The 25,434-nt window shown below is 33.3% G+C and overlaps 7 protein-coding genes across 7 annotated transcripts; 3 read left to right on the top strand and 4 right to left on the bottom strand.

Moving 5' to 3' along the window:
- Window positions 1-16: 16 nt before the first annotated feature.
- Tsp_02250 (eukaryotic translation initiation factor 3 subunit B) lies at window positions 17-3,516 on the bottom strand. The gene is made up of 15 exons (XM_003378022.1): window positions 3,408-3,516; window positions 3,163-3,355; window positions 2,807-2,926; window positions 2,695-2,752; window positions 2,512-2,643; window positions 2,054-2,211; window positions 1,865-2,005; window positions 1,746-1,812; window positions 1,412-1,696; window positions 1,239-1,311; window positions 1,064-1,186; window positions 923-1,004; window positions 582-861; window positions 199-262; window positions 17-108 (listed from the first exon to the last, which is right to left on the bottom strand). The coding sequence occupies exons 1-15, from the start codon at window positions 3,514-3,516 to the stop codon at window positions 17-19; spliced, it is 1,977 nt and encodes a 658-aa protein (XP_003378070.1).
- Window positions 3,517-4,751: 1,235 nt separating this feature from the next.
- Window positions 4,752-5,351, top strand: Tsp_02251 (40S ribosomal protein S15). Its single transcript, XM_003378021.1, has 2 exons — window positions 4,752-4,911; window positions 4,987-5,351. Exons 1-2 carry the CDS (start codon window positions 4,752-4,754, stop codon window positions 5,349-5,351), a joined length of 525 nt encoding a protein of 174 aa, XP_003378069.1.
- A 786-nt stretch (window positions 5,352-6,137) lies between these two features.
- On the bottom strand, window positions 6,138-7,088 carry Tsp_02252 (40S ribosomal protein S15). Its single transcript, XM_003378020.1, has 5 exons — window positions 6,931-7,088; window positions 6,778-6,899; window positions 6,586-6,683; window positions 6,424-6,524; window positions 6,138-6,195 (listed from the first exon to the last, which is right to left on the bottom strand). Exons 1-5 carry the CDS (start codon window positions 7,086-7,088, stop codon window positions 6,138-6,140), a joined length of 537 nt encoding a protein of 178 aa, XP_003378068.1.
- An 897-nt stretch (window positions 7,089-7,985) lies between these two features.
- Tsp_02253 (beta-hexosaminidase subunit alpha) lies at window positions 7,986-9,590 on the bottom strand. The gene has a single exon (XM_003378019.1). The coding sequence runs from the start codon at window positions 9,588-9,590 to the stop codon at window positions 7,986-7,988; it is 1,605 nt and encodes a 534-aa protein (XP_003378067.1).
- A 4,425-nt stretch (window positions 9,591-14,015) lies between these two features.
- Tsp_02254 (hypothetical protein) lies at window positions 14,016-14,792 on the top strand. The gene has a single exon (XM_003378018.1). The coding sequence runs from the start codon at window positions 14,016-14,018 to the stop codon at window positions 14,790-14,792; it is 777 nt and encodes a 258-aa protein (XP_003378066.1).
- Window positions 14,793-15,235: 443 nt separating this feature from the next.
- Tsp_02255 (putative LigA protein) lies at window positions 15,236-17,206 on the bottom strand. The gene is made up of 2 exons (XM_003378017.1): window positions 17,150-17,206; window positions 15,236-16,579 (listed from the first exon to the last, which is right to left on the bottom strand). Exons 1-2 carry the CDS (start codon window positions 17,204-17,206, stop codon window positions 15,236-15,238), a joined length of 1,401 nt encoding a protein of 466 aa, XP_003378065.1.
- A 4,367-nt stretch (window positions 17,207-21,573) lies between these two features.
- Window positions 21,574-22,719, top strand: Tsp_02256 (transcriptional regulator, MarR family). The gene is made up of 5 exons (XM_003378016.1): window positions 21,574-21,629; window positions 21,944-21,971; window positions 22,239-22,274; window positions 22,350-22,426; window positions 22,581-22,719. Exons 1-5 carry the CDS (start codon window positions 21,574-21,576, stop codon window positions 22,717-22,719), a joined length of 336 nt encoding a protein of 111 aa, XP_003378064.1.
- Window positions 22,720-25,434: the final 2,715 nt, after the last annotated feature.

The raw sequence follows: 25,434 nt of genomic DNA, 5'->3' as shown, positions 1-25,434 counted from the left end.
AGAATCACACAAAATATCATTCTAAAATAACTTCCTTTGATAAGAACACCTCACATTCTTCGACGAAAGTGTTTTCTTCCCCAAATAAATCGTCTGTATCTTCGTCACCTAAATAATTTTTAAAAAGAAAGCTTATTATAAAAGCCGATGAAGCAGAGTTTAAAAAACTGATCAAAATTATTATAAATAAATGCCAACCTCGCAGTTTCATTCGAATTGGCTTTTCTGCGAACCATTCTTCACGACGAAGTTCCAATAACGTCTGAAACTTTTCGTACATTTCTCTACGTCGTGATATAATTTCCTGAATGAAAAAAATTAATTAATTTTCAAAGTAAAAATAACATTTCAACAGCATATACCTCTGACGCTTTCAACAAAACCTGCCTGTCACGTTCTTCAAACTGAGCAGTATACTTTTTCAAATTCTTTTTCACATACTATGAAAAACAAACAGATATTATTGAAATAATGAAAAAACAAAAATATAAACATACAGCAATTTCATTATTATTCAAATATGCTACCTCTTATCTATATATACTTTATATCTAAAAAGAATAAATGAATAAAATTCCTACTTTAATAAAACTGTCGCTCAGTAAAGGCTTCGGTCTTGGACGCCAAGAGAACAAGCAGAATTCTTCGACTGATTTCTTTTGCAGCATTCTACCTTGAAAATTCCACATCACATAACCACAATCACCTCCACGATTCGGTGCCCAAATGCTAACGCTAGTAACCAAATAGCGTCCAGTGGGATCCCATTCCACGTGCGTTAAACCAGGATGCTCTTGCTGATTAGCAACAATGATATCCTGCACATTTGTGTCGACAAATACCAAAGCTCCATTAGAAGCCCTGCACATATAAAAAAACAAAAAATAACAATAGGAAACAGAAAACAATCCATACTTCATACCCTTTCAAACCAACAAAAACTACATGATGACCAATAGGTGCCCAATATATGGCATTTACCGTATTCTTCTGTTCAAGGATTCCTAAAATCAAAAATTTTTAACATAATAAAAACAACAAACAAAAGCACAAAACCACATACTCAGTTGAACAACAGAAACAGGATTGGATCGTACCCCATAGAAAACAACAGTGGTTTTCAAATCGCCGACGATAATGGCAAACTTAAATCCATGAGGTTCCCAAGAAAATGCTTGGATGTTTTCTGCAAAATCTCAATTACAAATCCCGTCAAATTTATTGCTGCTCTTGCTTACCTTTCACTTCTAATGAAGTAACTGGTACTTCCTTTTCTCGAATGTGAAATACTTCAAGATGATGCGATATGCCCTTAAAGACAAAATACGTGTATATAACAATTTACTTCACAAAATTCAGATTTAATCTATACTGAACTTAATTACAGCATTATATAAATACTTTAACGTACACTGTATTTGATTTCACCACATTTTTCCTCTTTCTTTTTCGCATATCTGTCAACTTTGAAACACAGATTGTCCCCACACTTCTGCCAATATATGGTTGCTTCGGCCATGTTAAACATGTTCTTGCTGCGTATATCCAATTTTTCTGGCAATTTCATCAATGCAACTCTCCCAGGCGCATGCCCACGCTCAGATACCCAGTAAGCAAGATGGTCATCAGTAGGTGACCATTCAAAATCTCTTATACCTTCAATAGGCATAGTCTTCTTGCCCAATAAAGCAAATGTCTGGAAAAAAATAAAGTAATTAAACAATAATAGCAATTAGCCAAATTACTTCTGTCTCGTAAATGCACAGCGTTTCATCTTTCAGTGTGGCAAGAAATTTTCCGTCATAGCTCCACCTAAGAATTAAAAATAAAATACCAACAAAATGTAACAAAGCAGAAAACTAACTTGTAATATGGCCATGGTTTGATCATGTTTGGTGTCAAAGGAAAACTTCTCTTCTTGTCACCAGAAAAGATTTCCCAGACTATCACGCTATTTGACGAATCAAAGTTATCCGACTTGGGTGCGGAAAACGTAATTATATATCTAAACAAAATAAGCATACAATATGTAATTCAACTGATTAATTATTACTTTTCACAGGGAGAAATATCGTAGCTGGAAACATTTGGATGACAAAATCGATTAATTCGAACAAAATCTTTTCCTCCCCACAAAGCGATACCCTGATTATGAACAGAAGCAAGATATGTACCTTGCGGTGACCACTGAACACTCGTTTCAGACCAATTCTAAAATATACATATATACGTATATGTTATAAATTTTCGAATTTTCATTAAAATATACTAACAAAACCATTTTGCATTATATGAAAAATAAAAAAACGGAAGGTAAATTTAAACTTGAAAACTACCACTTACAGTAAGCTCCAGATCACCGCACTTTGTACACATTAAAAAAAATTACTCGCTTTCAAGTTACAAATTACACAATTTAACAAAAATATCATACATAAAATTAGCAGAATACTAATTTATCTTCCTAATTATTCAAGAATTTTTCTAAAATCAATGAAATAAAATAATAACCTTCTTCTCGCATATTAGCGTTGGTTCCGGAAAAGTGTTCCAATATGTACCAGCTTTAAAGTCAGCAAATCCAGATTGCATTACAAACTGGTCTATACACTCTTCATTCAATAACCATGACTTCAAGTTTCCCTAAACAAAAAATACCATTATCACCTTTAAACATGTAAAACAACGATTTACATTATCTTTGTATGGTCGAGCAACTGGCTTTTGGAAATTTGGTTCCGGATTGTTATATCTATATTAAAATTGAAATTAGTAAATATAAAAGCTCAGAAATAAAAAAACTCACTTTTCAAATTCATTTTCTAAATTGACCACGAATGTATGATTTTTGTCCAATTTATAACCATTTAATACCACAGCAGCTTCCTCTGCGTTTGTTTTCGATCCAAATTCCACGAAGCAGTATCTAAACATTACAGCAAAATTAAAATATCACAAGTTATTATGTAAATACAAAATAACAGTTTATAATTTAATAATCTCAATTCGAACTATTTTTAATTTGAAATATTTCAAATAAAAACAAATAAACAGTCCAAATTCTTGAAAAGTTATTTAATCATCAACAAGGTTATCATAAATTACAAATATAAATTTAATAATGAAAAGGAATACTTAAACATCTGAAATATAATTAATTACCCTTTTGTTTCATTATTGGACAACGGGTAAAATTCTTCGACGACTTTACCAAATTTTGAAAATATTTTGCCCATAATTGCTTTCAGCTTCGGTAAACGGTCAGGACCCACTTTTGGAATGTTATCAACAACAATAACAAAATGACTACCATCGTCATCAACAGGCTTAGCTTTTAGCAAATCCGGTATCAACTCTACAAATAAAAATTACTGTTTTCAACAATAATAACATACAAAATGGACAACCTTCATCAGTGCAGTTATCGACATAGTCTTCTGGATCACTGAAGGATGGTTCTTCGCCATCGTCAGTTAACACTTTGTTTGGATCATCTTCATGCTCACCAGTTGCCATTGCGACTCAAAGAAACTTCAAAACAACAATTAAAAATTTAGTTTTCAGATCACTTTGTATCAGAAAGCTAATCGACAAAAGTACATTGTCAAAATTACTTAGACTTTAATTATAAAACTCAACACATTAAGTCAATCTTTAGTAATTAATAAAATTTTATAGTAACCAAAAAAGCTTCTATAAATCTCCCGATGCAGAGACAAGCGACAAATGCGTCCTAAAGAGTTTTGTAAGTGATAATCAAGTTATAAATTACAAAAACAAATAAAAAACATGAAATTCTTTTCTTAAATTTAAAAATAAATTATTAATTCAGAAAAATCAGTTTAAAAATATAATTAATGATCATTTTAATGAGTTTTTTATTCTTATACGCACAATGCTTGACATACAATACACCATAACAATGAGCATAGTATCTCTACTATTTACGATACTTAACAATGAAATTAGAACTACTTTTATAAAATAAAAATAGTAAAATATACAAAAAAATTTTTATGATATTTTATCAAAATTATAAAAATGATTAAAGAGATTTATAATTAATGTATAAATTACTGGATTGGTAAATATTTTTCTTTATTGTGTACCTGCACATAAAAAAAAAGTTTCTTACTGTAACTAGGTGTGTTATTAATAGTAGTAATATTGCGTTTAGTTGCGTGTGCGTTTCATTTTGGTGACTGTGTGATAGTTTCTCTTATGGGTCGCGACACACCGCCGGTGAAGCTGAAGCCTAGGTGGGACCGAAAGCAGCGCATGAGAGTCATGGTTAAGGTGCCTTCCATTGTGCACAACCACAATATGCATATGTGAGGTGTCGATTTAAACAGCATGCTCTCTGGTCTGTATAGAGTCAATCACAAAAGCTGAAACTGGACGAAGGCTATTTTTTTCTGGGTTATTGCAACCGCAGCGACAAACGGCGGATGGCTGCTTTATCGAAGAGATTATGAACTGTTTTTTGGACAAAAAACAGACAGCATCTATTTACTTACCTGCATGACCAGCGTCAGTCACCTTGTCTCACAAACAAAGCGGTTGCACCACAACGAGGAAGGAGAAGTGAGACGGTACTATGCAAGAAGCGTCTGAACCAGGGACATCAGTTGGCGTCAAATTAACCCTTAAATGGTGGCGCGGGGTCCAGCGGACCACCCGAAAACTTTCTCGTTCTGTTTTGGCAGAATTCGAAAACCTCGACAGCTGTTGTTTTTCATAGCTTCCTAGAAATGGCTGTAGGATATTTTCGTCAGCTGGCGCGGTCATATCTGCGACTTGTGTTGGGCAGTTGCCTTTCATATATCTTTCTCATTTATCCAATTTTCTCTCAAACTGTGCAGTCGCTATCGCTCATTCTTTGGCTACGTGTTTTCTACTTAATTGTGAACGGTAATAATTAGTTTTTTTATTAACTTTTTTATGCAAATTTTTATTTATTTCATGTCAAATGTCGCAAAATTTTAGAAATATCACTCACAGGATCTGATAATGATGGTTTCTTAGACATCCTAAATGATTCTCTTGAGGAAAGTGATATAGGCAGTGCCAGCGATTCTGACTATGTTGAGAAGAGTGATCACGATACATCCTTAGAATTTAGCGGCACTTTGTCGTCAGATAGTGAAACTGAAGAAGTTATACATGAACGCTCTGATTCGTGGATCGGGAGGGATCGTGTCTGTTCATGGAATAAGCAAGAGCCATCGAAAAATGTGCGAACAAGAGCACATAACATATATTCCGGAAGGCAAGGCCCAAGAAGTGCAGCCAGACATGCCAAAACGCCCTTTGAAATATGGTCGTTACTCATGACCAAAGATATTATTTGATGTCATCGTCCTCAATACGAACATATATATTGGAAAAATCCGAGATACAGATGAAAATGAAATAAAGGCGTTGCTTGGTTTCTTGCTGCTAGCGGGTGTCTTTCAAAGCAATCGACTCAATCTGTGTGATGTATATAGTACTGATGGTACTGGTGTTGAAATTTTTTCCTCAACGATGTCTCTCCAACGACTGCGCTTTCTGCTACGTTGTTTGCGCTTTGACGACCATGCAACACGTTCAGAGCGAAAACGACATGACAAGCTTGCCGCAATTCGAATGGTATTTGACACCTTTGTAAGGAACTGCACAGAGAATTATATGCACTCTGCGCACGTCACCATCGATGAAGTGTTAGTTTCTTTCAAAGGCCGATGCCCATTTCGAATGTATATCCCTAGCAAGGCTGCTAAATATGGAATTAAGATTTTTGAATTATCAGACTCAGAAACGTATTACGTTTCCAAAGTGGAGGTTTATGTAGGCAAGCAAAATGAAGGGCCTCATCAAATGGACACCTCTCCCGCAGCAGTCGTCAAAAGGCTTTGCTCTGCAATAGTCGGAACTGGAAGAAACATCACCATGGACAACTGGTTCATGAGCTACTCCTTGGTAGAAGACGTCCTGAAGGAGAAGCTAACTGCTGTCGGGACAATGAGGAAAAACAAAAGGCAGATTCCAGCAGCCTTTATTGACACCAAACATAGAGAACAGAACAGCAGCCTATTTGGATATCAGAAAAATGTGACTCTGGTATCTTATGTGCCAAAAAAAATAAGAACGTCATATTATTGAGCAGCATGCATCACGACGGAAACATTGTTTCCATTGGACCACGAGAGAAGCCTGAAATTGTTCTATTTTACAACAAAACTAAAAGTGGTGTCGACCATGCGGATCAGCTGGCTCAATGTTACAATACAGCAAGAAAAAGCAGACGCTGGCCACTGGCAATATTTTTCCATCTATTAAATGTATCAGTGATAAATGCTTCCGTGATACACCAGCATAATACTGGAGAAAGCGGCAAAAGAAAAAATTTCATAAAAAATATAGCATTCGAGCTGCTCCAACCTTATCTGCGAAGCCGCCTGGAGTGCAAAAGTTTGACAAAAAACTGCTGCTGCAAATTGAAACTCATCTTCCTGATCCTGGACCAAGTACCACGCAAGATACTAACGTCCAAATAAAAAAAAAGAGATGCAAATTTTGTCCAAGGAAGGAAGACAGAAAGACCAAAACAGTATGCAGCGAATGTGCGAGCCATATATGTTCCCTCCATTCAAAAATATTATGTATAGATTGTGCTGCAAAAACCGCAGAGGAGGTTGTCACTGATGATTAATCATAGAACTTATTATTGTAAATAAAGTTTGAACTTTCCAGAGAATAAAAAAATATCATTTGTTAACTCTGAATACAAAGGACCATTCTCACGTTCACAACAGCTGAGCGTCAGCTGCTGCATACATAAAACCAAACATTTGCTACATAAATTCTGTCTGGGAAACAAATGCGCAGTGAAAAAAACAATAAAGTATATAATACGACTGCAAAAAGCTGAAAAAATTTGGTTCCAACATCAAAAAATGGGAATTAGCGAGGAGGGGTCCAGCGGACCTCACGCTTCCACTAACGGTCGATTCACGCACGCCATCACCTAAGGTTGTGCCTGAGGCACACAGAAAGATCAGGTAGCGCATTGGCCAGATGTAGGAGAAAAGCGAAGAAGATGTCATTACTGTTCAAAATTATCTTTTGTATGAAATGTAACGCACCTTTGTGCATGAACAAAGCAAGAAAGTACACCTGTTCATAATTTTGATTTGATAACTATGAAATGTTTTCAGTTCTTTCATAAATAAACCACAATTAACCACTTGAGTGCAATATAATTGTTGGGACACATTGTTGATTGAGAATATTTCCTTTTATGCTGGAAGATAAAAGTTTCATGCTTAACCATCTTTATATTCCTACTGTGTTAATTCTCCTCCCCCTTAGTTACGTGTGTATGTGTGTCAGTAGTTGTGTTGCATGCTCTGTCCTTTTTAACTTACTCGTATCGTATTGTGTATTCAGTTGTGTTTTGGTCAATAACTAGCAGAAAACGCTGTACCGTTGTACTTTAACTCATCACCGCAATAAACCTTCCTCGAATATACAACAATAATGATAACACAAAAATTTACTTTCCTGTATAATGAAAAACACAACATAAACATTTCAATATTGTAATTGGTCTAAATAAAAGCAAATAAATAGCGCTGATAACAAACACACATCGAGAGAATTGATAAAAGATTAAAAATGGCGATTACAAGCTACATCATGATGCATGACACTGTTCAGCACCAGTCCAAATTATCACATATGATGAAACTGGAACCGCGTCAATTACTTTTTCTCAAATTTGGCATACAACATCACATGTCTAATTGCGAATTGATTCCTGAAATTTTCAAATTTTTCTGACGAAGGAAAATAATTCGGGACTGGAAGGGTTTTTATTCGTTTAACAGTATGAAATTTCAACATGAATATTTGCAAATAATTTATGATTCGACTGATAAAAGCTGAATTAGAAAAGTTGCCTAATTATAATTATGGTGAAACGTGAATTACCAATTTTTTTCTCACAATTTTGCAACTTCGTAGCAATATCCAGGACCGTTAACAGGTTCCACAGTGTAGCCCCTGGCTAAGAGACGGCAGCGATGATTTTCCAATCGCTCAGTTGTCGATTCATTTCTTTTCATTTCCGTGCTCCACAATCGCTCTCCGACTGCAGCTGCTCTTGGCCAAAGTCGAGGAGTTAAATTGGAACTGTCCACATGTTCACCCCACATGCAAGCTTCACCTCCGAGGACCAAAGATTTCTGCTCAACAGTTCCATTAAAATCTCTTGGATCACAGTCGTAATATCCAGGCCAGTCGATACCATATTTGATGATATTCAAATACCAACAGCTAGAAACCAAGGCCCGATAACCACGGGCAGTTACATTTGCTAGCCTAGAACGTTGCTCATTTCTTGTATTGCCAAGCCACATTTGGATGATCAGTTTATCTGAATATTTTATCGAATCACTCAAACCATCTTCCCAAAGAATAGGTGTTGTATTAGGTCTAATTTCCATCACCAAATCGAGCAACTTGTTCAAATAGTAACCTTGCACTTCTTTCAAAGTAGTGAAATTCATTTCCTTTTTGAACGTTCTTATAGCCCAGTTATAATCCCAACAGCCTAAGTCGCATTCGTCGCCGCCAAGATGGAAGTGTTCATCTGGAAAATCACTGAATACTTCCTGGAGCAAAGTTTTCATAAATGAGTACGTTTCCGGTCTTGTGGGGTCCAAACTGCCCGTCAGAGGATTAAAGTGAAGATGGGAAATATCACAGGATGATGTCAAATTTTCCATTGCATCTGCCCAAGACTGAACGTGACAAGGTGTATCAAATTCGGCAATCACACGTATGCCCCACAAACGGGCATAATTTATTACTTTCAAAATGTCAATTTTCTTATATATCCTTTGATTTGAAAATGCACCTTTGTTGGACAAATTTGGAAAACTATCGCTTTGATAAGGAAATGACGGATCATCGACGATATGCCAATGAAAGACGTTGAACTTATTTTGCGCCATCAGTTCAAGCTGGGTTTTGATCACATCAACTGGAACGAAATGCCGAGATGTATCCAGAAGAATTCCACGATGAGGAAATCTGGGTGAATCATTAATATTTGCAGATCTCAGCATGGCTGTGGTGTGTTCATCGGGGTCAGCAGGAATCACCAGCTGACTGAACGTTTCCAGACCCCTGAGGGCACCCCATACTTGCAACGATTCCAAAAGACCTGTGCCATTTGGCCATAGCGAAAGCGTGTAATTTTCTATCATATTTGACGGTGGATAGTCGGGTGGACAAGGAATGTGCACAACAATTTTTAGCGTCGTGAATGGTAAAAGTTCACTGGTTACATCAGTAGTGCTACCTGAAGGGGGGAACAGTATTTTACGATAGAATTGCATGGCATTATTTAAAATATCGCAGGAATAAGTAGTGTAAAATTTGAAACTTTCCTGTGCCAGGGAAAAATTTCTATTATCCAACGTAAATTCATAAGGCATTGGCCACGGAATGCCATAAGTGCGATTGGAAATGAACTTTGAGAATGATAGCTTCACGAAGCCCGTATTCAGCAAAACAATGAAGTACAAAGTGAACAATCTCATGATAATACCTAGAATACTGAGTTTTCAAAAAAATGCAACCATGTGACAAATTAAATGCACTAATTTTTTATTAAACATTATTTGTATGCTTTACTTAACTTATCCAAAGTTGACATTATTGATTCGTTAATTCGTTGTTTTTCATCTCGTACAGTAATTAATGATTATACATTAAAAAAATTTATGTTTCAGTCGTTGAAGCATGCAATCCTACAAAAATTAATGCATTTTCTTAGTTCTGCAGACAGTTTTCATACTTCTAATGTAAAAGTTATGAAATGCTTTATACATTTGTTGTAGGTTTATTTTTCTAATTTTGTTAAACAAAAAATATTAAGAAATATATTTATAATTTTTATTTGCAAAATAAAGCATTTAATAAAAACACTAATTAAATAACTGCTTTTTTAATTTTTCTCTAAAACCAGCTTATTAAGTAGAACGTGTTTAACATTTTTTCATATATTGCTTTAGGTAAATAAGTAAACTTTTGAAGGTAAATTCTCACAATCCTCGACATGAATAAAAAAATATTATATAATAAAGAACAACTTTTCACCATAAAATAATAAATATTACAAACATATATTATTAAAATTTATAATCTTTTATAGTTTCATTAGTACCTAGCATTAGTTCTATTAGTGTTTCTATCTATCAGTTTTCAAAGAATGTTAAATTTTGATGTGATTTCTGTACACATATAATGTATTTATTTATTTCATTTATGCATGCATTTTCTGCTATTATCATGCATGATTATTTTTCCTTGTCAGCTAAGCACTGTTATATGTATTCAGCAGCTTAGTTATTTGAGTAGCTTATTTAATTAAACAGAATAATAATTAAAATTGCTTTAAATAGATAAAATGCAATTGTTACAATTTGCTTTACATTCATAGAAATGCGGGTGCATCTTATAAAAATATTAGAAATTTAAATATAAAATGGGCTCACCTTGAAAAAAAGCCTTATTCTAGAACAATGACCACCAATGTTGAGCAATCGTTGCACAGATTGTGTGATTGTTTGAGAGACGGCGTGAAAACTTTTATATTTATGCAAAGGAAATTGGATACCAAGCTAGCTCAAATGACATTAAATAATATCTATATTCTAAAACAAAGCAATACTATCCATCAATATTTGTTCAACTATCCAATGCAATGTTTTTTGAGTCGCAATGAGTCGATTTTACAAAAATAACTGAACACATTTTGAAAAGCAGTTCAATGGCGAACAAGGTTTTATATGTTAAAGTGAGAAAGGTGCATTTGCAACTAGTTATTATGCAGATTTCAAACCGTACATTTATTATATTCAAGTTGACGCTTTCTTTTATTCAAAATTTATACGTATTTACATTGGGTTTACAACCCATTCAACAGAATTGAGAACAAACGCTTCATTAACTTTATTTATGCAGAAACATTTCATATTGCGCAGAGAATTGAAAAAGACAATTTTATTGTTGCATGTCTTATTTTAAAATATTTTGATGTCATCAAGTGATAGGAAATTAAGATATTATTAAGATTTTGAAATATCATTAGACAGTTCTTTATTGTTATTATTATTATTATTATTATTATATTACACTTTTTCAATGCTTTTTGATACTTTTAGAATCGAACATTATCATATTAAAATAATTCATAATAAGAAAATACACTACTTTGTTCAGTGTGCAGGTAATTCCTAAAATTTTTCAACAACGCATTATAAATTGTTCTGAGCAGTATGCTGTGATATTTTAAATGTATTTGTGATGAAATAAAGCATTCATTTGCATTTGTGCAGCTTCAAATTTAACATGCCTACTGTAGTGGTATTTTCAAAAAATTTCCCCAGATTTTGCGCGGGAAAGTTGTTTACGCTGCTCTATTTTACTGAAAACAAAAAAACAAAAAGCAAGAGAAAAAAGAAAATTGTTCAAAAATAGACAATGAGCAAAGAAACACAATTCCCCGTTTACATGCCCAAATTACTAGCGACACCATTTCTTTTATCTGGAAAATGCTTGTCTTTTCGGACAGTACGCTAGACCCGGGAGAAATGAACAATATCCAATAGTTTCCTAAACGACTATAATAACTATGCAAAGAAAATTCTGTAAATGTTGTTAAATTTACATATAAATATATTTGCATTCATATTTATTGTTTATCTTCAATTGGAAATGGAGTATCGAATGACGATGTAAAATATTCCCCCCAAGGCAAAGCAAGTATCGCAGAAAAGGGAATGCAGAATTCAAACACTTTCTGATGCATTATCTGAAAAGTGATATTTTGAATTAAAGTATTTATTAAAAGATTATGCATGCGTAAAAAAGATACGAAGAAGTGAAATTAGTGAATTGCATCGTTTTTAATTTGAATACTTTTCCATGTTTCTCTATTATTATTGATTTTAAAATCTCGTTTAATTTTACTGAAAAGAAAAAGTGTATAAAAAAGGTATGCAAATTCGCCGTTGAATGTATTTTTAAATTGAAAATAAAATATTGTTGAGTTGCAATGGAATAATTGATTTATTTTTGAACAGTTCAGTGAAGTATTGCACAGTGTGTATTATGAATGAAAAATTAAAATTATTTCATTTGTAAGAAACATAAAAATGCAACAAATGATGAAGATTAGAAAAATATGTTGATTAATTTTTTACAATTCATTAAGGGAAAATAATGAGCAATTGATGAACGATGAATGAAATGAAATGACTTTTTTCCATAATATACAATTCAATAATACACGCAACTGCAATTATGTTTGATGTTGTTTAGAAGAAAAATGAGAAGTTATCTACTGTACGTGTAAAGTTAACTGTATATAGTATGCAAATGTCATAGTAAAGTTCTACAGTTTTAAAAAATTAACTTGAATTTTATTCGATAACAAATTTTGTAAATGAAAATAATAAATGCATTTTTGAGATACAAATTTTGAAATTAATATAAACTGAATTTTCAAACTTTGAGAAAATTGTATGAAAAATGGCATGTTATGAAATGTAGTGCAATTTTTGAAAAAAACTACTGCAATTATGATTGTGTTTCAGCGATGAAGATGAAGTTTTCAATTGAAATATTAATTGATGCTTCGTATCAGGCGTGCTTCATGTAAATATAGAAGAATGATCGAGACATTTACTGAACGCTAAATGAAATCCATGAAAATGGTTTAATAAAAATAATATAAATTAAATGAAATGATAATAATGAATGCTGCACATATGAAGAAGTTTATCATAAATTATCAACGGCCACTCCTCTTTACACGGTATTGTTGATCATTTGAATGCCATAAATTGAATTCTTGGCATGCTCAAAAGCTAAATATCATCATTAAATGACAAATTTAATTGTGTACCACCTATCAATTATGATAGCCTAATTTTCATCCTGATTCAGTGAAGAAGAAGAAGAAGAAGATATATCCAACAAATTTTCCATTTCGAGATTTCTCTCATTGTCTCTTTGTGTCTTCATCGTTCATTCAAACATAAAATTAATTTATTTCATTCCACTACAAATAACCAGTTTAAATTTAAACTAAATAAACAACTCATTGCTTTTTCTTTCTTTGTTCAATTCAATTCATTTTATCACAATTTATTTTATAATAATTCATACAATTATTAATTATAAATTATGAAAAATGAAATTTGCAATTCAATTTTCAAAAAGATTTATTAAATTGGCAACAAATAAAAATTGAAGAAACATAATAGTGGTTTATCTTTTATTGAAGAATTGAAAAGAAAAATATGCTTTAAAAAATTAAAAAATTTTTTTTTTCATTTTCATAATTGATTATGCAATTTTTACTTCAAATGTTTTTTCTTTTTTGATAATAAAAATTGAATAATAAATGGAAAAAAATGAATAGATAGTTTTACTTAAAAGAATAAAAAGAAAGAAAGATTTATTTCAAAAATTTGAATTTGACAAGACATGTGTCATAATTGATTTCATTCGATGTAATCGTGTATGCATGTATGTGATCGATCGATCATTGGTCGACATTGTTTGCTTTGATTGGAATTTTCTGATTGTTGTTGTACAGCGTGCAATTTATGCAAATGAATAATCATACAGAATATGTTTCAAGTTGGATTTTTAAATTTTCAATAAAAAGAAAATATATTTTCATTTTCTAACAGAGTTGTGTTATCAGGATAATCCGGATGATGGGGAAGAAGGAAGAGGAGAAGGAGGAAGAAGAGGAAAAGAAGGAGGAGGAGATTGGTCTGCGATGGTTGAACCCCCCCTCCCTTTCCCCAGTTTTCGGTCATCAAGATCAAACGTGCAATGGCAGTAATATTTGCGCGTGCACGGTAACCGGTTTGAAAATTTTCGCTTATAATATCCGCGATATTTTGCATTGATTTGAATTTTTCCACCCCACTATTTGGACGACAACTATGGTCTGTCCAGCTGTATTCGCAATTTGGCTGTCGTTTCAGCAGCCGTTGTTGTTGTTCCTGTCGCTGCTGTTGTACGCCCAAGCCGGCAGTATGCTTTTCAAAGCAAACAAATGGAATCCAAACTCAATCTGTGACCAGTATCCATCGTTGTGCCAAACTCAACAGGTCCAAAGCCAACCTTGGATGGGCGGTGCCGTACAACAACAACAACAACAGGAACAGTGGCCGTCGTTGGCGGCATCCAGCGACCGTATCATGGCCAGAGCTTTGGAACCGGCGTTCAACATTGGCAAAAAGAAGCTGCGTTCGATGTTGAAAACACCAAAGTTCAACGTTCCAATGGACGACCAACAACTGGGTCCGACGGTTCCATTTCCGACAAATTTCCCAACGCTGCTACAGTCGATGGCGAACATACCGTCGCCGATGAACCCATCGGCAGGTCTGCCGATTGGTCTGCCAATGCCGATGCATTATCCAATGTTTATCCCGACGGCCAGACCGCTGTTGCCGTTGAGCTTACCGCTTGGAATACCGACCGCACCACCGATCAGTGCCCCGGTTCCGCCCCCAATGCGACCACCAATAATACCGGCCGAAATGATCCCAATACAAGCGGCCATTTCACCCACGAAACCAATAGCTGTCGCTTTGCCGAGAACCACGTCACTGGACTACATGATGATGCAGCTGTATTTGTCATCGAAGTTGGAAAATGAACGCAGAAACCGAGAAAAGTATTATGCAAAAAAGTTTTGCAAAGAATGTTTCTAATTGTTGTCTGTCCGGTTGACGATTGAAATCGATCATGATCATTTTTGCAGTTGAAAATTATTTTACCATTGGCTGTAATCGAATTCCAATCATTATTTTCAAAAAAAAATCCTAATCATTGTATGAACAGAAGTGATAAATATAAATAAATAAATAAATAAATAAATAAATATTGAACAAGTCGGCTCCTGTTCATCCCATTTTTTATACCTTTTTTTGCTTGTAGAAAAAGTTTTGAACGGTGAGTGGTTGTCAAATTTTCAACAATAGAACAAACAACACAACTGAAAAAATATTACTGATAAAAGAAAGAAAATCACAATTGTCATCAGTTGAGCAAATAAAATAGTTTTTGTTTGTTTTTCATAATAACAATAAAGAAACAAACGACGAAGAAAAGAAAAACCAGTTTGGGTCGAATTCAAAGGATCGATTGAAATTGGTCAGCAGACTCGACGGTACTGTAGCGGTGCGAGGCGGTCAAGTCGACGGTGACGGTAGTGAAAAGTGGCCGTTGGCTTATTTGCAAACAACAAAAGTGGGAATTTTTCAACAATTCGCCCTGGTTGGCGTCCAGACGAAGCGTGGCAATTTGAATGACCAGCGTCGAAGAGGAAGAGGTCGCGTGGGCGTCGAACGCGACACGCCGGTCGTGCAAAGCCCGTTGGACGGCGTGGAGCGTGTCGATAACCGAAAACGGTTCCTGTTGGAGAGAAATGTCGAGACGGCGCAGCGACGGGCAGGCGACGATCAGCTCGTCCAAGTGGTCCATCGGCAGACGCGTGTCGCCGAACGAGAGGCGGCGCAGAGTGCCGCACTGTGCCAACAGCGAGCAGAGTTGCCGACGGCTGCCGAACCGACACTTGTTCAACGACAGTTCGGCGAGCTGGTCGAACAGACGTCCCAGACCGATGGAATTCATGTCGGCTAGGGGGGCGAAGTCGGTCATGCGGAGGGTCAAACGGCGCAACGAGTCCAAACTGCCCAATGCCGACAGACAGTGGCCGGTCCAGTGGGAACGATCGTCGATGATGTCGGCAATGTGCGAACTGCCAAAGCCCAGGTCGAGCGTGTCCAATTTGGTCAATTTGCGCAGGAACCGTTTGCATAGGCGCGGATCGAGCGGTTCGGTCAAATAGCAGAACAGGGCAAAGTGGCGCAACGTGGCGGCGCAGCCGACCGCCGTCGCCCGGAGCAGACCGTGCGCGTAGGCGCTGCGCACCGGCTGGAGCAGTTGGAGTTTGAAAATTTCCAACGGCATCGACCGCAACGCCTGGTCGAACACGTCCACTGTCGGCAAACACGACACGGACACTTTGAGTTCGAGCTTGGTCAGCGGCCAACAGTGACCGGCCAGTCGACTGAACAGACGGGCGGTGCCGGTGCCGCGGCACTCGGACGGGCAACAGTAAGGCTCGTCGTCGTGCTGCCAGCAGCGGCTGGAATCGTCGACCGACAACTCTTTCAATTTGGTCAAATGGTCGAGCCAGCCGATTGCCCAGTCGATCGAACCGCACAACGCGCCGGACAGAGTCAACGAGCGCAAATTGACGCAACGGCGGCAGAACGAATCCAACAGGCGCCGGCGTTCGTAGCGCATCCCGTCGCGCAGTTCCACCGTCAACTGTCTGAGGTGGCGGGCCGTGGCGGCGTAGAAACGGTACGCGTCGGCGCCGCTGGCAAAACGGACCACCATGCGCGTGCCGTCGGCCAAGTAGAGTTCGCCGTCGAAATTGTCGACATTCTTCACCGACCTGACGTTCGCCCAGGCGACCAGCATCACCCGCCTCCACCGTCGGCAGACTGTGGAAATTGAACTCATCCAATCGTTCGGAGAAAGCAGCAAAAATATTTTCACCAACAATTCTTCGGGCAAATCATCCACTGTAGCCATTTTCAAAACAACAACAACCTACGAAACAAAAAATATAAATTTGCATAATGAAAAAAAACCAATTTACTCGAATAAAATAAAATAAAGCACAAAAGTTGGTTGTTTCTGTTCCAGTGGAAATTCAACTAACTGCCTCGCTCCGCCGCACGGCATTCAAATCAACCAATTCAGCCATTCATTCGCTAACATAGACGAATATTGTACAACCGATACCAAAAACGAAAAAAACAAAAACAAAACAAAAAGAAAGCATTCGAACCTTCGTTCATTACAGTACTATTCAACAACAATAACAGAAAAAACATTTACCTTTCGTGTAGCAGTGATAAATTGAAAATTGAATTAAATTATAATAAATGCAATTGAAAATGAATCAGACTTTTAAATATGAACAACAAACATACAGTTCTACAAAATCACCTTGCGCACCATTAAGCTTGTGCATCTATCTCTACCTACCTACCGCTTCTACAACGCAAAACTGGGTCACGTAAGCAGAGCATGGGCCAAAAACAAGCATTGTTGACAATCGGTTGACGAATCAACCGTTAGCTGTTTGTTTTGTGATGAAAAGAATAACAACAACAACAACAACAACAATAATAGTAATAATTTTTCGTAAAATGGAAAAAAGTTTAACACAACACTGGATTATTTTCTGCTTCAATGAAAAACAATACACGAAAAAAAATTTATTACCAGCAAACACTTGGACAATCAAATGAATGAAGAATAATCGATTACGATGTCGTGAGGCAATTCTTAAATTTTCAATTTAAACAAAAATCATAAATTACACGTTATTGATATTTTAATTCAATTTCAATTCATTGAAAGTGAAATCATCAATATGTTCTACGTGCATGCACGCTATGTTTTAATTTATTAATTTATCCTTACTTTTGCATAACAGTAACGTCAATTGAACATTCAAGCTTGTTTAGCTTCATCAATAAATAATGAAATATCGTGTAATTTTGCATAGAAAAGGAATTCCTTTAATTCAACTGCATACTGATTTTAAGAAAACAACAACAGCAACGTTATATACTTACATTAACAACAATAAAAATTTTTGGCAGTTTTTGGATTTTTTCTCGGAAAGTCGAAACAAGATGAGCAGATGAAACAGCAAAACAATCCAGAGCTTAAAAATGAACAAAAGTTACATTTAAAGTTTCTGGAAATATATAAATAAAAGTAACGCAACAAACAAACGTTTTTAAACTGAATTACGGCATTAAGCAAATATTTTACATAATACACAGACAGCCATCCGACTACACTGAAACATTTCCACCAAAATCTTACACACTACAGCTGCCACCCATATAAGTCATATATATTGCATGACTATTTTCAAATTCACGAATGACATAAAAGTAAACAACAATACTGAAAGCATTACAGATTTATTTCAATAAATTCGACAAAATTGAAATAAATCCCAGTTGAGCAAACTGGACAAGACAAGTTAAACATATAAATGTAAATAATCAAATCAGAAAGCTGAATTTCATTTTGCACAATAAAATCAAAGTTATAATATTGTTATCTAAATTCAAACCTGATCCCTTTAAAAATTAATCAATAAAATGATATTAATATATGTCGAACAATCTTTTATAGTCATTCGAGCACAAAATTTGTCTCAGCAGAGACTGAAACTGACTTCACTTTAGTTAATAAAAATTATCAACTGACAACAAAACTTTGAACAATATCACAATTTGAGCAGATCATGCAAGCCTATTCACTAAGCAACAGCTACATACTTAGCTAAATGAAAGAATGTGATTTAATTTAATTAAGTAAGCTTCTGAAATTAGTGAAGAAAATAAATGTAGTGCAGATCTGAAATCAATCTGGTAAAGTTAAAACTAACAACGAAAAACTGGCGACCACAAAACCCAGATGTAACTTCAAAATAATATTTCGTTGTAAATTGCTCAGCTAAAAAGTTTGTAATTTAGCAATTAAAATTGTCAGTAGAATTTATTTTCAAAGCTATAATTATTCCTACAAGCTACTGGATGCTTGCAGAGTAGCGCTACTTCTACTTGCCAAAGTTTGAGCGCATTAAATTAGGGAAAACGATCACACTTTGAAAAAAATCTACGTTAGCCGTATTGAAAAACGAAACACTGCAATTCACGATCATTTGTTTCTCTACGATTCGCCCTAATTCTCTATTTTGAAAACTGAAAAAATACAGTTGGAACTTTTAAATCCCACTTTTTATCACTTGAAAATATTTTACCCTTTATCAATATTTTTTTTGTTGGAATTTCTGTTGAAAATGATCTGTACATTGATATAATCATTATTTTTTATAAAAACGAAACTTCTACCGCAACATTCACGACATACAAACAATTAAACTATACATTCTTCGATAAAGCATCAATTATCAAGATTCAAAAAACTCAAAAAAAATAAACGGAATAAACGAACCAACATGTTCCAGTTTACACTCTTTACAAAACGAAAAAAACGTTCATCGAAGAAAACAAACAAAGTTCGTTTTTTAATTTAAAAAATGCAGCCTTTGATTACTACAATTAAATTTATTTCAAATACGAAAATGATGCACTTACCGCGAGTTATCAACTCGAAACTTTATCAAAAAATATTACTACCCATAATGCATAGAAATAATAGAAACTACTGCACCAATGTTAAAAGTTGCACTGATGAGTATATTTCAGAAACGATTGAGCATTTTGTCAAATAACAAGCAGTGAATCAAGTAAACAGACTTCTAAATCACGTACGGTTCATTACAGTAAACATTAACACCTATGTGTATTTAAATATAGTAGAACTAAAACTGAAAAGTTATTAATTACTAAATGCAACAGATATTTGATAAAAAAAATAATAAGTGAAAATTTAAGAAGAAAATGAATAAACATTCATTGAAGTTTCATACAATATCTTGATAAGAGCATCTTAGTTATTAGTGAATAATACTAATTTTTCATTGGCCAGTCAAATGATCAATCAATGCTAAAGTGATCGAGTAAATTGCTTTTGGAAATTGATTTCTATTAACGATCTGCCGATGAAGCAGAGCTGAGAGCTCTGAGCATCGGTCTGAAAACTGAAGATTAAGGAATAAGCTGAACACGGAGTAGCTGAATCTGAGAAAAACTATTCAAAATTGTAAAATTAAACGAAAATTTATAACTGGAATAAATCTTTTTTTTGTACAAAGTATAAACAAGCGGAGAAAGCAGATTTTTAAAAATTGCTGCATTTTTTTTGAAAAAGATCGATTCCATTACACTTTTCTATGCATTTGTGTGATGATGTCGATTTAAAATTTCGAAAACAATTTTTTATAATTTAAAAACAAATTGAACTGATCCTCTCAAATTGTTGGTGTAAAAATCAACAAACTGTACAATGAATATGATCGTTGTAATATTTTCAGTAGAGAATTTTTTGTATTCTTCCTTACAAATAAAAATAATGAAACTGTTGCGTGTTCGTATTAAAAAAGTAATTTTTTATTTGTTCACATTTATTTATTTGTTTAAAATGTACAATTTATTAATTGACTATCAATGATTTAAAAAAGATTTGAAAATTCATGCAAATAAGATGTAAACAGTGAAATAACATTAATAACTACACATGTAATTAATTAATGTGATTATTTTTTTCATATTTTTTGAAAGGTTTGAAAAATGAAAAATAAATGGTTTTTGGAATGCCATAACTGGTATAAAACTGAATCATTTATTACAGTAGTTATTCATCACCAAAATTGAATTATTGTATAATGTCTGCTGTCACATTGTTGAATCATTTTTTTCAGCTACTGTTATTTGTTGACTGTTTTTGGTTATGTATACTGAGGACACTATGCTTCAACTGCCTGAATTTTCAGACTTTTAATGCATAAATTATAATTTGGTATTTTTTTCAATGAAGCGTTGAATTATTTATTTGCAGGGTTCATTTCCATGCATTTGTTAATCTGTTCTATTCTGTTCTATTACGATTAGTTTGTCAAAACAAGCAAGCATATTCCATCTTCTTATGTTTCATATCTTCTTTCAAGCTGAATTACCATCGAGTCCAATTCAAATCACAGTGTCGAATATTGTTTGATTTTGCATAAATAAATAAAATCTAAGCAATTACTTCTTATAATACTCTTCTACAGTAGCATATAATTTGTATAACTTTCAGAGAGTACATGCCGAAAAATGATTTTTAAACATAAAAAGCTATGGCATTACTTGCAGCACATTGATCTCAAAAGCAGTAAAAATGACAGTAATATTGTTGTATTAGTCTTTTTATGCAGCGAAATGATAGTGAAATAAATTTTTAATTTATAAAATGTACACCTATATAAAATTAAATATTAAATAAAAACAATTAAATATTTTAAATGGTATATTTTAAAGAAAAGAATGATTTGTTAATAATACATTGATGAGTTTATGAAACAAAAACCTACAAAAACCTAGTAAAAAGCAATCAAAATAAGACGTGGAAATTGTTCCTCTGATCAATGAACACATCAAAATCATTCATTAATTAAACTTTTCATTTTATCTATTTTTAAATTTAAAATAAATCCAAAGCAGTGAATGATGGTTTTCATCAGCTGGAAAATCAAAAGCAATTGGCAAGCAATCTACTTATTACTTGTGTTACGAATTTTCAGTATTTTGCTTATTAAATTCAAATGAAATGTGTTTAATGTAGTAATAAATATAAACATGACAAATAAAATAGCATTTAGCAATATGATCGGATTGTTAAATGAAAAATAAAACCTCTTTTAATTTGCTTCGTAAGCGGAATCACGAGTATTTCAAGTGTCATTGTTCACGAAACCGCACAATATCGAATGCTAATATTAATATTATGGTAAGATCAGTTATCATGTTTGCAGCAGTATCATTGTTCGCAGCATTCAAATTGTAAATGTAATATTTTACTTCTAGGTGAGATTAAGTTTATTAAGAAAAAAAGTTGGATTGTTTTCGCATATTATATAACATGCATATACATTACATAGAATAATTAATAATTTTCATTTTTGTCTGTGTCATCATGAAATCAATTTTTCATTCATTATTTCCAATTTGAAATAAAATGTATGTTTCAATTTTTTTAAATAAAAACGTAAAATATTATAAATGAATGATGTTGCTGCCAAGTTCAAGTTCCTTGCTTTTCATTTTTTCGCAAGCATGGAAGCTTCAAACAATAAAATAACTTTAAAATTTTTCAGAATTGAGTTGAATGTGAACAAAAAAATTGTTTAATTGATCAGACTGATGATTAATTGGTGAATTATAAATTAATACTGCCATTTTATTTCTTCTCATTTGAATGAAAAGATATGCAAAAGAAAAACAAATCGTAAATTGAACAAGTTTCTACTTTGATTTTATTCTTGATATATACATTAAAATGTGAATGAAAGCAAATTTTAAATAAATAAAATACACAAGTTTCATGTAACATTTGCAATGCATTTACTATTAATTTATTGACTTATAGTTAGAATAAACTTCTAAAATTAGTTCGCCAAAAATATTAATAGGACATCAATGCGCAAGGTTTGCTGTACGATCATGTGAGTGGATGAATAATTTTATCGATTGATCAGTTGACAATATTAATGTAAAATATAGTTCCGTAAGACAGTATTAAATTATATGAAAACTGTTCCCGGCCCAACGCTGTCCGCATATGACATGTTGATTGACATGTAAATTTGATTTGTATACAACGGATTTGATCAGTCAAAAATATTGTTGTCAATTCTGGCACTGTCCTAATTAAGCTGACATGATAAATTTTTGTTAATATTCTTTTTTTCTACAATACATTATGCTAGAGCAAAGATATTTTTAGTTTTGTAGAGGGATAATGATAAAATATCAACGAATTTCATCCATGCCAGAGGATGGTCAACAGGGAATAATTATTGAACAATTCATTCAACTTGTTGTCATTATTGCTGCTGCTTTCTGTAATATTTCATATTATTGTCAATTTTGAATGGTATATTTCATTTTTATGTGATAAAAAGTGACAATAAAACAAGACAGAGCTTATTCGAGCAATTTTGAGCTTATTGTCTTTACTCAGCCTACCAAACGAGGGAAACGGTTATAGAAGAATACAATTGGCAATATAGTTTTGCATAATGAACAAGTTTTGCAATTGATCACTTGAATTATTAATAGAAAGTAAAATGGAAAAAGTTTCATCATAAATGCCATAAACAATTGTAAATATGATTAATATCGATCAAATGAATTATTGTTCAACATGAACATCAAGTCTTTTATCGGACTACAGTTATCTAAATTTCAATATTCCTGTTACAGCGATGTGTGTGTGTATGTCTGTGCGTGTGCGTATGTGTATGCATGTCATCGATGTGTGTATATTGTGATCATATGCAAAACTGGTTGGAAAATCAGAATTTTTTCTCACTTGAACGGATGATAAATTAGACCATGTGCATTTTGCTTAGCAAAAAGCAGTTTGTCGTACTTAGTGCATTCTGCTGTAATATCAATATATCACATTACGAAGTTTGCATTAAAAAATATCAAGCTCACTTCAATTTTTATCACATTAAATAATTTCTGTAAGTATAATTATTCATCATTGCAAGTTTTTATTTTGCATGCATGCATTCAACTTGGTGCTTATTTGCATATTTGAGTTTTTTAAATTATAATATTGTAAATTTAAAAATTAAAATGAACAACAATGCATACAGATAATTGAATAATTATCATTTGGTTGCTTGATAATTTGTTCAGAAATTCAGAAACAACTTTACATTAAAAAGAAATTTTTACTGTTTTGGTTAATGTGAATTTTAATGTAAAATAGTAAAGATGAACAAACAAGCAATTTGAAAAAGAGGCATAGTTTTAGAGGTTTTTTCACTTCGAGTGTTTTCAGCTGAATCTCAGCAATCAATATACACTAGCTTTGCTATTCTCAGCTGTTGTTCATGATGTTGTTGCTACTGCTGTTGCTGCTGCTGCTACTGCTGCTACTGCTGCTGGATGCTTCTAAAAATACAGCTCTTAATATTTCGTTTTCATAATTATACATTGAAATTGATGTGATTGAAATTCTTGATTTGCTTGTTTTATCATAATATGCTTGTATTATGATGCAACAGGAAGACATAACTTTAAAATGCAGCTGTTGTTGGTGTTGTATCTATGATCAGAAAAGAGCTGTTATTAATTCACTGGATTAACTGATTGACTGAAAATGAGCAGTGAATGAAGAACGATTGTTATCTTTTGAAATTCGATTTTTATAAAAGCTCATTCATTGATTGGTCAAGAACTGAGAAAGAAAATTTCACATCCGAATCACTGGTGTAATGGTATCGTTTATACAATTGAATGTGATAAGCCGCTTGTTCGGAACAAGTAGAATGAAATGACTGCATCGCTTTTGCAACTGCAACTTATTAAATCATTCGGAGAAAAAAAAATAAACATTTTGTTTATTGGTAAGATTATCAATTTTTCAATATTTCCGCTCATTTCAAATGCATATAACAAATGCATGTGTGAGAAATCTTTCTCAAGTGGTCAAGCAGTAGTGTATGTAATAAAAGATAAAATTGACCTAGTTGGCAAACCCAATCGTCTCCAACGCTCAATGAACAACTGCATTTTAGCTGTCTGTCACTTGTTTATTGGAGCCAAACAGTGCTATCAGATCAGAACAAGCGAAATAATTTATTGTCAGTTGAATCAAAGCAGATTATGCTAATTTGATCAACAAGTTGAAAATTTTCCACCCGCTGAGATTAAACAGAAATCATGCAATGGAAACAGGCATTGCTCCGATATGTTTTTACGAATTCAACTTCCTCCGATGTTTAAAATATGTGCACAGCAATTTTTTATTCTGTTGTTATTCATTTTAATTATAAAAATCACTGTCATTTTGAAATATAATTAATTATTTACTTACAAAACACGTTTAACAGCATATTAATTTTTTTATTTGTTGTTTCAAAGTCATCGATGTAAATAATCAATGAACATTTTCAAAATTTGAATTTTCATTCATCAATGGGAAAACGTTATCAGTTGAATCATTTGGGAAAATCAGTTGTATAATTAATCTTATACTTGAATTTCATTTAAATAGTACACAATTTTAACGATCAGCGTAGATTTTTTTTATTTTTCTTAAAATTTCATTTATAAAAATTAATAAACATGCTATATAATATTTCAGATAATGAGATTTTTTGCTCAGTTGTTGAAATGCAATTTTAAGAATTTGGAAAAAGTATGCATTCTGCTTATCTGAAGTTGAATAAACTGACGCATGTTAATCCTAATTGCCATTTGAACATTAACATTTTGAAAATCAAGAAAACTTATTGAAACATACGAAGACACAATTAAAAGGTAAATTCAAGTTTAATTTCACATACTTTAATATCATATCATGTTGTTATGTTCAGTTTTATATTTGCCATAAAATTACACTAAATGCACTTTTGCTTTTCAAATAATTATTTGTTGTAAGTAATTTTTTCTTCTGCTTCTTATATGCAGCATTGTGTATAATAGTTTATGGTTGTTGAATATAAATGCTTGTGCTTTTTGCCGTTTCTAATTGATGTTGCAAAGGTACATTTTAATGTTAATTTGCTTTTGAAGAAAACATCTTGAACAACTATTTAATAAAAATTAAAATAAGCCAAAGTATAAAATC

The sequence above is a fragment of the Trichinella spiralis genome, assembly GCF_000181795.1.
Source record: "Trichinella spiralis strain ISS 195 chromosome Unknown Scfld4, whole genome shotgun sequence".
Lineage (NCBI taxonomy): Eukaryota > Metazoa > Nematoda > Enoplea > Trichinellida > Trichinellidae > Trichinella > Trichinella spiralis.
The sequence above is the reverse complement of the archived record's forward strand: the minus strand, read 5'-3'. Positions and strand labels throughout refer to the sequence as shown.